This window comes from Myotis yumanensis, unplaced genomic scaffold (genome assembly GCF_028538775.1).
Source record: "Myotis yumanensis isolate MYYU_CA2020_CCGP unplaced genomic scaffold, mMyoYum1.0.hap1 SCAF_14, whole genome shotgun sequence".
NCBI lineage: Eukaryota > Metazoa > Chordata > Mammalia > Chiroptera > Vespertilionidae > Myotis > Myotis yumanensis.
Window position 1 is genome coordinate 8,526,756 of NW_027223765.1, and position 13,570 is coordinate 8,540,325.

The window sequence follows — 13,570 nt, forward strand, 5'->3', positions numbered from 1 at the left end:
CACTGCATGTAACCACATGCAGCTCACCATGCAAAGTGAACACTACTCTAATTGGTCTATACTTGTTCAACAAGATAAGCCCACTGATCGCATGCTTAAATGTCAAACTGTCTTAGAAGTTTCCAAATGCTTACCCTCCATTTCTGTGCTTATCTCACTGTAGACCTATAACAAACACTCAGTGAACTAATAGCAGTCTGCAGACCATGTTTCAACCAGAATTGGTTTATAGTCTTTCTATGATTTAAAAGAGAAAAGCAATATTTAGCTAAAACATAAAACTTAAAATAAGGGCATGAATTTTAAACACGTTAGAAACCAGATGTATGCTGTGGGGTGAGAGAAATTAGAGAGAAGCCCAGTATTCTATCATATCATATATCATATATCATATCATATCATATCATAAATCACATCATACCTAGGCAAGATCCCCCCAAGACATTGCAGAATGCATGTTCTTAAAAATGAACACCACTGTGCCTTGTTTATAATGCCCCTTGAATTCTGTTTCTCTTTAGAACTTCCATCAATCTCTGTAATCATATCCACAGAGCACATTACAATTAGATTACAAACTCACAGACGGAATATTACTTCTTCTTCAACTGGTGATATATACACCAAACTCACAAAACAGATGTCCTCAAGGGACTGACCCAGATGGATGAGCAAATTAACTCCTATGATCCTGCCACTGAGGGAGGACCCAGTGCAGAGATGTCCAACTGTCTAGTGGCCATCATGAAAGGTCTTTGATGGATTCTAACCCATACATTTGGTCATCATTCTAAGTCATGGATGACCCCAGGTACATGTCTGATGAGACGGCTACTCCCTGCTCCATATGACCTTCCATGGCGGCCAGTCCAGGCTTCCAAAGAGTAGCAAGCCGCCAGCACATGTTTGCTAATGTCTAACTGGCCAAACAAGTCACATGGCCAAGCCTAGATAAAAGACTGGGGGAAATAGAGTTCACTTCCTGATGCGGGTGTGGGCGAGGTGGGGCGGGCGGGGGAGCACAGTCACAGTGCAAAGGGCTGGCTATAGAGAGAGGAAGAATTTGTGGCCATTTCTATAATCAGAAATGGAAAATTTGTATTGCTGGCATAAATAGAAGGTAAATACTAAAAATAAATTGAAAACAACTCCATCCTGAATATAAACTGATCTCTTTCGGAGGTGTGAGACTTGACTTTCCTAAATGTTCTAGGCCAAGAGACAGGGTTAGGTTAACCAATGTTAATACCTTAAAAGAATGCAACCTAAGCTAATTTACAAAAACTGGATATCAGCAGTCATATTTAAACAGATTATGTACTTACCATCGATTTGGAGGGCTCTGGGCCCAACAACACAAATATTTCGCATTTTTGACAAACGCAAAAGCTGAGCCCCTGATTCCACACTCCCCACAGACAGAAGCAGCTCATTTAGGTGGCACACCTGGGATCAGTAATTCCTCAGTTAATCAAAAAAAGTTAGCTAAAATGAGGAATCATTTAAAAATGCATATGTTTAACATTTTAATTTAGCAAACATTGAAAGTACATTTATTTGCAAGTCTTATAACATAAGGGCCACGACCTCTCCTTCGAGCAAATCCAGTGACACTTTCTCACTGTCTTCGTTCATAAATAACGCCCACAATTCAAGGTCAAAGATTCCCAGGTTCGCTTTCTTTGAAAAAGAGTGAAAACAAAGACGCGTGTGAAGCCACGTGAAAACAGAATCTGGAAGCTGTCCATATTTTTATGATTTTTCCCTCATCTCTTATAATTGCCTCATCTTTACCCACTCTGATAGTAATATGTTTTTATGGAGTCTTTCCAAAGGTTTTCACAGAAACGACGGCTCTTTCTGTTTTAGCACACACATTTCATCAGCTTTCATTCCATTTAATTAAATCGTGCCAATTACAGTAACAAGAATACCACACGTAAACAGATTTGGGAACAAAATGCCTTTTGGTGAGCACTTAACTTGGTGAGTGAACATAGTCCCGGGACCCCCACCGCTGGGTGGGCTGGGAGAGCCTAGGCCAGTCTGGACTCTGCCTGGAGAGGGTGGAGAAAGCTGGTCTTCGAGAGCCTTCCACTGCACGGCGGTTCACCTCTTGGAGGACCCAGTGGGTGAGCACTTCTAAAGCCAGGGCTCTATTTAGTAATGATCGTCTTTAATCATTCCCACACAATTAACACAACACAGAGCAGTGTTTCATTTGGATAAAACGCAAGAGGGGGACAGCCCAGAGAAAAACCAGAAAATTACCAAGATTATCACAGGAGAGTAGAGGAAACCAAAGAAAGAAGAAAAAAACCCAGTTCAATAATTCTATTCAAAAGTGCCCCACTCCATAAGTTAAACCCTTATTTACCTTCCCAGGAACCCAGCACATGCTCCAATGCCAGGAAGCGGTGCCCTGATGAATACAGTTGGTAGTGACCAGATGAATATATATAAGTATAATTCAATTTAAAAACTTCCCAGGCAATTTAATCAGACCTTTCAATTAGGTAGAGACTTCTACAAGAGAGATTTTTTTCTGAAACAGTAATAACAATGACTAACATACTGAATACTTAATCCTGCCAAGCAATGCAGTAAGCATCCCACATGCATTCATTCACTTATCCCTGTGACCACTCTAGGTACTAAACTCATTTAAGGACGCACGGCTTGCCAAAGGTGGAGTTAGGATTTGAACCCAGAGCCCACATTCTCAACCACTGTATTATACTGCCTAATTCAGTTCACCAGTTTTTATAAATACTATAATTCCATGTTCTCCTTGAGAGGTTTGTTAGTTATATTTCCCAAGGGCACATCAAAGTCTTCAATTATAAAGTTAAGTCAATTCTTAACCGCCACTAACTATATGTTCTCTGAAAAACACCTATATGTGACTGACTCATTCATCCATTAATAAACATTTAACAAACAATGGCTTAATCACTTGAAAAGGGAGTTAACGTATTTTAATGGAAATGTCTCAATTACTGAAGGTTACTGCATGCTGAGCCTGGTGGAAGAAACATACGTGGTCCTACAGCTTCAGTAAATGCCCGCAGCTACTTGCGGGAAGGGCTGTGGGATGTCCGGGGGTGGGATGGGTAGCAGGGAGAGAGGGTTGTATAGAATTGATCTCCAACCGAGGCATTTTTTTCCTAAGTCATGGAGATTCCTCTGAGGACTGTAGCAGAGGAGAAATGGGACTAGCATTTTGTTTTGGAATGACCCCTCCCGCAGCAGAGAGCGTGGGGGCAGAGGAGAGAGCATGAAGACTGGAAGGCTAGTGGAGCTCTGCTGTAAAAGTCTAGGTAAGAACCGTGGAATGTGCACTTGAACTGAGTAAACTATGTGGTATGTGAATAAACCTCAATAAAGCTGTTTAAAAAGCTAAGTCTAGATGAGAAATGGTGAGCGCCTGAACTCAATCCATGCCAACAGTAACAGGGAAGAGGGAGTAAGGAGAGATCCAGAAGTCAGAATCAGCAGGACTGGATGAGTGAAGGATAGATGGGAGGGAGGTCTGGACTCAACTATAGAAATAAGATCAAGAAGAGGAGAAAAATGGAGTCATAACATGGGATGCAAACAAGATCACAGAGGAGGTGGTTAACATGTAAACAAGGAACCGTAACACAAACCAAACCAATTCAGTATTATGGAGAACCAAGTCCATGGAAAGGAATCAAGGAGCTGATGGAGACATAGGAGCTCACTGCCAAAGGGCTAACTCACTAACAACGGTGGTACTGTTCAGTGGTCACCTGTTCACTTCCTCCTCTGTATCAGACCTGGTGCCCATCAATTATTAGTATGTGTACACTGCCAATGTCTTCATTCTGCCTCGAAGGAAACCACTGCAGATTCTAACCCAGCTACCTCCCGACTCCGACACCCCAAGCTATTTCCATGCTATAATGCCTGCTTAACAAATAATGATGGCAATGATAACAAAGATAATAAAAGTTCGTCCTGCCATTGCTGAGCCTGTTAGAACTGCAGCTCACATCCCTGTGCCTCGACCAAGTGCCCAGTTCTGTGTTTGGCATTTCACAAATACAATAGTGTCTATATCCTCCTGCCTTGTAAGAGTGGTAGCAAGACCTGCAATTTATTACACATGTGCTCAATGCCAGACCCTTGTGATCAGAATTATACATTTGCCATTTCTACTCCTCAGAGCATCCCTGCAGTGGAAGCTGCACTGGCCTCGATTCTGCAGTCAAGCAAACAGGCTTACAGGTCAAGGTAACTGGCCCAGGGCTGTGATTCGCTAAGAGGCAGCACAGGGACAGAATCTCCATAGTTTGGAATATCCATGTGTAGATATAAACACAGGTGTAAATATAAATCAACTGAGAGAGATCTCTCTCGCAAAGTTAACGCATTTTCAACTCTCTCGCGATCTACTTCCAAGAGAGCTTCTAATTATCTGTATTACGCTTGCATCTGTATTACACTTTTCTTGAAATCTGAAACTGTTTTTTAAAAATAGGAAAATAAACCCTGTGAGTCAAGGCATAAAAGAGCAGAGAGCTCAGTCCACTCTCAGAAGACACCTTTAGTCACTACAAACAACTGAGAACCAATTCTGTTTCTATGCAGTTCTAGAGAAAAAAAAAATTACCTAACTTTAAAAAAAACAACAAAAAAAACTGAAACTACAATTAAGGATTGTTTTTAAAACTATCAATGAAACATGCATGGTGCAGACTGCCTTGCTGCTCTCCAGGACCTAATGATTAGAAGTGCAGGGTAACTTCGGGGGTGAGTAGTTAATTCATTTGCATCTTAGAAAAGGAACAGCTCTTAGCAGGTGAACTGTTAGTCTTCAATATGTTTAACTGACACATCTTGCCAACTTCAGAATTAAAAGAAAACCATGAATGCATTTAATACTAAAATAAAATATTAGCAAACATCTGATACTTACAAGATTGTAGGGTTTTTCTATTTTTTAGGAAATGGAGATCTGTGTAATTCTGCATTTAAAGGAGTGACCCTTTGCTTGAAATTACATCAAAGAAGTGAACTAAATTTGCCTCAAGAGTGAGGACGATGATGATTATTTAAAAGAAATTATTTGAATATTGATTTGATCCTGTGGGCTGGACTTTATGACATTGCCAGTATTTGACTATTTTTAACCTAGAAAAAGGCATTTTCATGTGGTTCCAACATAGTGTTTTATATTGGTATGCTATTCTCTTAGTCAGTCTATAGGTGGACATACATTAGCACACGCAGATGTTATATGATAAAGTTGTACACCTGAAATGTATATTTTATTAACCAATGTTATCCAAATAAATTTCCTTTTTTTAAAGAAAGTGAAATTTCAGTCATTTTTGAAGGCAACAGTAGATGGCAGTAAATACACAAAAGTTGTAATATGACATTGAGTTGCTAGCATACAGTAATGGTGATTTTTGCCTTCTACTCAACTATATGCCGCATTAAATCAAGTTTTACCAAAAAAAACCAACTAACAAATAAAAAAATTACAATTAAAGTTTGCTGGCTTCAGAAATGTGAACCAGAAAGACTACTGAACTGAGCAATCATCCACAATTTGAATATGAGAACACTAGCTCTCAATCAACATCAACATCATAGTTATATTTTCTGTCTTCTTAGTTTAAAAATTTTGATAACATGAATTTATTTTAAATTTTGTTTAATTTGGAGGAAAAATCTTTTAAAATAAAATATCTTAGGTTATTTTTTACATTGAGATGTTAATAATTTATTTATTTATTTGTTTCTATTTATTTATGGCTTATTTATTATGGCTTTTTTGAATTAGTAAAATTTCTACTCTTTCAGGAGCCATGAATGAATATAGGAAAGTACAGCGTGCTATTTATTTAATACTAGAGGCCCAGTGCACACGAAATCGTGCGCGAGTAGCTCGCTTCCACTTGCCTTAGCTGGCCGCCCTGCCCATCACCACTGGTAGCTCGCTGCGCTGCCAGGTCCTCCACTGCTCGTAGCTTCCGGCCGCTAGTAGCTCATTCCCCACCCCACCCACTGCAAGAGCCACCGCTCGTTTGGTCGTGACAGCGTTACAGCATGACAACCACAGGCCTTTTATGATATAGATGCTATTAGCAAAACATTTTTAACTCAATAAACTAACAATTTATCTAGAACACAGGAAAAAATAGGGAATAAAATATAATTTTAAGATTGTACTCCTCAATTTGAAGACACTGCAGATCAAAGAGAAAATCTTATAAACAGAAACATGTTAATTTGATCCATTGATGATTCTCATGACTTTTCTGTAACATAATAAATTAGAATTTCAGTATGATTTTACAAACATATAGTAATAAACAACAAAACTTATATTTTCAAAGTTATTTGTAAACTTTCTACTTTTTAGATTCATTACAAGACCAGATGGCATTCAGCACAGGCCTCAGCAACACTAGAATAAAATTAGCTGACTTACTAATTTTTTGGTTACTTCTAACACTTTCTCTGAGCTTGATTTTGTTCTGACACAGAAAATCCTCAATTTAGAAAACAAAGCGAGTGTTCTCTCAAATGTAAATAAAGTAAAAATAAATAAATCTTTAAATACATTAATGTGGTAGAAGGGGAGGACTTAGTTTAGTACCAATCTGTGCCTATATAATTCAACTTTTGATCAATAGTTTTTCAAAAGTCAGAAAATACATGGCTATAGTTACTACAAACATACAACCAAATAGCCAAAACAATCTTGAAAAAGAATAACAAAGTTGGGGGTCTCACACTTCCTGATTTAAAAACGTACTACAAAGCTACGGTAATCAAAGCAGTGTAGTACTGGCAAAAAGATAAATATTACTTATCTTGTCAATGTGTATATAATTTTAATATGTACAGCTTTATGTATGTCAATCATACCCCCAATAAAATGCTTGAAAAGAAAATACAGACATACAGACCAATGGAATAAAATAAAGAGCCCAGAAACAAAACCTCACATATATGGGTTTTTTACTGGGGAAAGGACTGTCTTTTCAACAAATGATGCTGGAAAATTGCATAGTCACATGCAAAAGAATGATTTACCTTATATCATATATAAAAATTAACTCAAAATGAATCAGAGATCTAGACTGAAGACCTAAAACTATAAATCTAGAAGAACACATAGGACAAAATTTGCATGACGTTAAATTTGTCAATGATTTACTAGATATAACACTAAAAACAAAGACAAAAAATAGAGAAGCTGGGCTTTTGTGCATCAAAGGATAGTATCAACAGAGTGAAAAGGCAATCTGCAGAATAGAAGCAAATACTGAGAATCATATATCTGATAAGGGGTTAATGTTTATAATATATAAAGAACTCTACAACTCAACAACTAAAAAACAAACAACATAATTTAAAAATGGACAAAGGACTTGAATGGACATTTCTCCAAAGAAGATTTACAAATAAAAACATTTACAATCCATGAAAAGAGCTCAACAGGTATTTCTTCTGTAAATGAACTACTTGACATTCTCATCAATCTCTTGTGAGTCTCATTAGTTTAAGCATAAGTCAGTCCCAAAAGTCTAGTTAGCCCTGGATGTGCTACAGGCAAAGACAAATTCCTAGATCTACAAAGTTCAGGGCCATATTCTAAATCAAGAAGCTACATTATGAGCCTGGCCAGCTGGCCATCCCCTGGCTAAAGGCCCCCTCTGTTTTGATCTCTCACTTCCACACGTAATAAATTAACCTTGCAAATAGCTTTCGAAAATCCTGTTCAACTCACAAGTCCAAAACAGACCTACTTTTATCTGCCAGAGCCATTCTCTTTCCCCTCCTACTCACTGCCATCTAAAATCATTCTCCAACAGGAATATTCTACATATAGCATCTATCACAAGCGCAGATTCCGATCCAATATGCTAAAAGAGCAAAATAGAGCAAAGCAGACTGTATTTCTTCAGCCGCTACTGGAAATGTACAAATGAACATTTGAATGTACAAATGAATTCCAGGATTTCATTTTTTTTCTGGTCAGCCCTAAGTCCTGAGACCTTAAGTATATGAATCACCGCTTTATGTTCCTGCCAGAGTTTGCTTTAACAAATTTTCACCACTCTCCTATGTTTTAAATATCTAAAACGAAAAGGTTACAATATTCCTGACAGCTAAAATCACTAGCAACAAAAAATTGCCTGCAAATTCTTGTGATTGGTAAGTGCTTGATTTTTAAGATGGTACAGCAATTCATAGTCAGAAACATAATTAGATGGTTTCTAAGCAGTACAAAGACAGCCAGCTTGTGCTTTTTGTGTGAAACTAAGAGTCCTCCTACACATGACAGTCCCCTTTGGAGTTTTAGAATGTTTCACAATGGGCTCCATACCTGTTGGAAATGAGACTTAAACATGAATTTTTCTCAAAAAATATTTTCTTAGGATTTGTTTGAAAAAGTAGAAGTGACAAACCCCTAGATTAGACTAAAAAAACCCACATTAAACCTACAGAATTCTATCTATATAATAAAAGGGTAATATGCTAATTAACCAGAGGTCCTTCCGGACGAAGCCTGGGCCGGAAGCCCGGGTCCCAGGTGCCTGCCAGCGGCCAGAGGGAAGCCAGTGCCAGCAGCCGGGGGAAGGAAGGCCCACGCTTGCACGAATTTTTGTGCATCGGGCCTCTAGTTTCAAACAAGATTTATCTACTCAGCCCTGACCAGGCTGGGAAAGTCACTTTTCTGTTTGCACCACGGTGACCGTTTTTCAGTCCCAGGTGGTCACCAGGAATGCACAGCCTCAGACTCCTGTCTGTCTTCCCGTTACCTGAACGGCTTTGCTTTCATACCAGTAAATGCATGTTGCTAAATTGCCAGCCAGAGACATCACTGCTTTGGAATAACAGAGGCATCTGATGTAGAAACTCTTTGAAAGAGAGTTGAAGTCTCACTTACCTCCACTGCTACTACAATCAAAATGAGGTCTGTTTTTGACTCCGGAAAGAGTGCATCCACTTGGGGCGACATTCCAATCAGAGCACAGTTAGTGACCACGGATATGACACTCATTGTTTCGAAAGCCAACTGAAAGAAAAAAGAACGTGAAATTAAAACTGCTTTGTTTTTCTTGTCTTATTATGAGTTACCTAAACATTTTTTGATATTCCATTTTGATTTATCTGTGTTTTTAAATACCTTTTTATATAGCTTTCTAGGGGTTGCTCTAAGTATATATTATAATTATATTTTATACACACATATATACATATATAGTTACATTATATTTTATATGTGTATATACATTTTTCCTTTTACTTGTGTTATTTATCAGCTCTAGTAAAATATAGAAATCTTACCTCCCTTTACCATTCCCTACTTATAATATAATTGCCTAAATATTTTCTCTACATATAGTATTTAGAATCATTAGATAGTTTTGTATTTTTTGTTTCAACTCTCAAACATAACTTTAAAGACTCAAGAAGAGAAGGAAAAGTAAAAGTATTTACTTGTATTTTTGTTTAGCAAGTTTATTTCTTCCTAATGTCTCCAGATTCCTACTTTTATAATTTCCTTAGTTTTGAGAACTTTCAGTCATACTTTTAGGATAGGTCCCCTGACAATAAAAATCTCTTATTAGTTTCCCTTCATCTGAGAGTGTCTTGCTCTCTCCTGCGCTCCTAAGAATATTTCCTGTGAATATAAGGTTCTGTATTGGCAGAACTTTTCTTTAAGCATCTGAAGACTACTGTGCCACTTTCTCCTGACACTGCAGAGGGTGAAGGCCCAGCTGGCTACTCCCCTAGAAAACTGTCCAAGTTTTACACCTGAAAGGAGTCATAAAGATTATATTTTACCTCCCTCACCCCTACCCCCAATTTTAAAAATAAGAAAAGTGAGGCCCAGAGGAAGTTAATGGCTATTGAAGTCACACAGCTATTTGGTGGCCGAGCAAGAATGAAATCCAGTTTTCCCAAACCTCTCCTTTGGGCTCTATGTTTTAAATCACAATGCCTCATTCTGTTATTTCTTTTAAAGGAATATTTTTTTCTCAAATAATTACCTGCCATACACCAATACTGGCCGAAGGCTCTGCGAATGGACGTTTGAAGACTCTGCACATTTTTAAGGCATCGGAATTAACTTCGGTGAAGTTATTTAACACAGCGAAGGCCGCAGCTAGCGGGTAAACACAGGAGAAAAGGCTCACGTAGCCAAACTGCAGCAACAGCTCTAGGTAGTCATCGAAGGTGCCCTGGAAATGTGAGCCACAAGGAGAAAACAGGCATTGTTTTAATATCGTCTAAAAAAGAATAACGTACCAATGTCATCCCGCTAAATTTAACTTAAAAAAAGAAGAAGAGCCCTGCCGGTTTGGGTCAGTGGATAGAGCATTGGCCTGCGGACTGAAGGGTCCCGGGTTCGATTCCGGTCAAGGGCATATGCCGGGTTGCGGGCTTGATACCCCGTAGGGGGCTTGCAGGAGGCAGCCGATCAATGATTCTCTCTCATTGTTGATGTTTCTATCTCTCTTTCCCTTTCCCTTCCTCTCTAAAATCAATAAAAATACATTTAAAAAAAGGATCGAGTAAGGACCTCCAGAAGTTTGCCCCTCAAAAAAAAAAAAGGGGGGCAAAATTTATCAAAATGAACTTTTTCAGTACTGTGAAAATTAACCCACGGCTTATAGTAACTCAGGCAGAACTTAGTAAAGAAAAACAGTTCAATCTGTGCATTTAAATTCACTCCAGTTTCACCTCCTGCTCCCAGGTCCACAGCAGCCTTAACAAGCAACAACAGGCACGCCCAGGACCAGGGGGAGCAGAGCGGCTGGAGGTCTCAGAAAGCCTCGCTCCCAAAGAGAAGTCACTACCTGATGTGGACAGTGGTACCTTCTGGACTCCGCTCAGAAGGCTCATCGTTACTCAGCCCCACTGAACCCCTCCCAGTGCTAAGGGCATCTCCCTTGGGGGGGTGGCGGGTAAAGGGTCCTAATATATGGTGATGAAAGATGATTTGACTTTGGGTGGTGGGCAGACAGTGAAATATATAGATCTTGTAACCTAGAAATCCACAGCTTAAACCTATATGACCCTACTAACCAACGTCACTCCAATAAATTTCATTTAAAAAATAATAAAATAAAAGATAATGGTTATGGGTTTCTTTTGGGGATGATGAAAAAGTTCTGGAATTAAATAGTGGTGATAGCTGCATACCTTGTGAACTTACTAAAAAAAAAAAAAAAAAAAAAACCTAAATTGTACATTTTAAAAAAGTGAATATTGTGGTATAAGACATTTATCTCAATTCTATTAAAAGTAAAGAAAAACAAAGCTGATTGTAACAAAGAAACTCCCCAGAGTCACCCTAACAAAAGTAGTATATACATCAAAGAGGCCGAAGAAAGGAGTCTATAGCAGAAAGTAAGGAGACCATGGAAGCATGGAGAAATCCCTCTGAAACTATGTTTAAACACCTTTCCGATATGTTTTTAAAGGTTTAGTCCAAAGGAGAGGGGCAATCATTGTTGTGTACCCTCAACAACTAAAGAGATACTAACAGTGCGGGGTGAGTTACTCAGTGATCTTTAATAATTGGACAACGAAGTCCTCAATGAAGCCGGATGCTTAAGCACTGAGTTTTCACCTGAGTAACACAACCACCTCTCACTGGGCACAAGGACACGCTACTCGAACGCCTCACTAGATGCCTGTTGTTCACAATATCACATTTATTCTGACCCGAGGGAAGCTGAGCAGTGCTTTATGCTGTGCTGTAATTGCCATGTCACCGAAGGCTACACTCCAGACCTCCCCATGATCACCCTATGCACATGCGATGACAACTTCAGTTTAAGAAAAATACTCATCACAATATTTTAAAGCAATATTAAACATGGATATTGCAAAATGCATCATTATTATTACTGCATCTCAGAGTCAGTCCTTCTCCAAGACATGCATATTAGACTCAGGAGCTGAGAGCTTTAGTATAAATCAGATTCTACTTCTAGTCAGTTTCTTTTCATATTTTATATTTGGCTAAAGTAGAGAATTTCCTAACATAACTATAGAGTACTGGCAATGGAGTGAGTACTTCTCTCAGATGCTCTGGCTACTTGGATGAAGCCCAGGGATTTCCAGTGAGTCTCTGGCAGTTTCCAAGGCTCGTCAAAGAGCAACACCGAGCACATGTATGTTAGGAGCTGGCCGGTGGGTGCTCAGCTGGGGATTCAGTGGCGAGCAATTTCTAAACGGCCCTTTGGTTGCATTTGGCTCTAGAAAGCATTTCCTTACGTTGTGTTGCAGCATACAGATGTGGCTTTAAAATATGCCCAGTGATATAGCATTGATTTAATTCTCTGAAGAGTGAAGTAATCCAGAGTGGGGAAAGAGTAAAAATCTTAGCAATCAAGCCGGTTTTACCACAATTCGGTCTTAAGAAACCATCATAGCCTATGCTCAGCTTTCAAAACTGTGCTGTTTTGGCTCCGCAGAGACGTGCAGATAATGTCTCTCCGATGTGCCGCCGGGCAGCCCGGCAGTCATGTCAAGCTCTGCCTGACATTTTCAGCATACAACATGCAGTGAGCAGGGGGGAGGAATGAGTGAGCAGGGAGGAAGGGAGGGAAGGAGAGAGAGAAAGAGAGAGAGAGAATAAATTCCTACCCCAGATGAACATACAAACTAAAATTCTTAAGCATATGAAAAAAAAACTAATTAAGAAAGTTAGTTCAATAATCAGGAGATGAATTCATTCTTGATTAAAAACAAGACTATGGAAGTTTGGGGGAGAACCAAGATGGCGGCGTAGGGAGCGGACCTGTGTGTGCTGCTCTCTCACAGCATCATTGAAACTATCAACTATGAAGTAAACAACCGCCACTCAGAACCATGGGGAAGTTGGCCCAGTGGGAGATCTACAACTGGAGGAAAAGAAAGAAGCGCAGTGAGACTGAGTGGGAGCTACGGAGGCACCAAAACCAGAGGTACGCAGTCACACGCCACACGGGCTGCAAATGGATTCTCGGTTTTTTACGAACCCTCGAATCCTCTGGGCTTGCTTGGGGCGGGTCTCTGAGGCCCCAGATCCCACAGGGAGAAGCGGCCACGGCCTTGCAGTGGTTGGAGAATGAGGGAAGCTCTGACACGCGGCTGCTCGCCGGCACTGAGGGACAAGAAGTCCTGGTGTCCCGGGGAGGCGAGGGGCGCGGAGACGCCGCCATCGCTATTTCCTCCACGCTGGCGACTCCCTGTGACCCCGCCCTACCCTCAGGGCTGTGCCAGAGGCACAAGAGGGAATGACTGTGCTTTTACAAACTCTCAAATCCACTGAGCTGGTTCGGGCGGGTCTCTGAGGCCCCAGGCCCCAAGGCGAGAGACGGCACAGCCTTCCAGCGGTCAGAAAGCGAGGGAGGCTCTGGCGCTCGGCTGCTCGCTGGCACTGGGGGACACAAAGTCCTGGAGTCCTGGATAGGCAAGGGGCCGCTGAGTCTCCGCCCCGGCGACTCCCTGTGACCCCGCCCTACGCAATTTACATTCCCATCTGGGCTGTGCCAGACTCACAAGTAGAAACGCCTTTGCTTCT

General features: G+C 40.2%; 1 protein-coding gene across 1 annotated transcript in view; it reads right to left on the reverse strand.

The window, feature by feature from the left end:
* ANO10 (anoctamin 10) overlaps positions 1–13,570 on the reverse strand; it is a 97,949-nt gene that overhangs the window by 55,620 nt on the left and 28,759 nt on the right. The window contains exons 10-11 of the mRNA XM_070391623.1: positions 10,044–10,235; positions 8,936–9,064 (exon numbers count right to left, since the gene is read on the reverse strand). Of these exons, the coding sequence (XP_070247724.1) occupies positions 8,936–9,064; positions 10,044–10,235 (321 nt within the window). The remainder of the gene's footprint in view (positions 1–8,935; positions 9,065–10,043; positions 10,236–13,570) is intronic.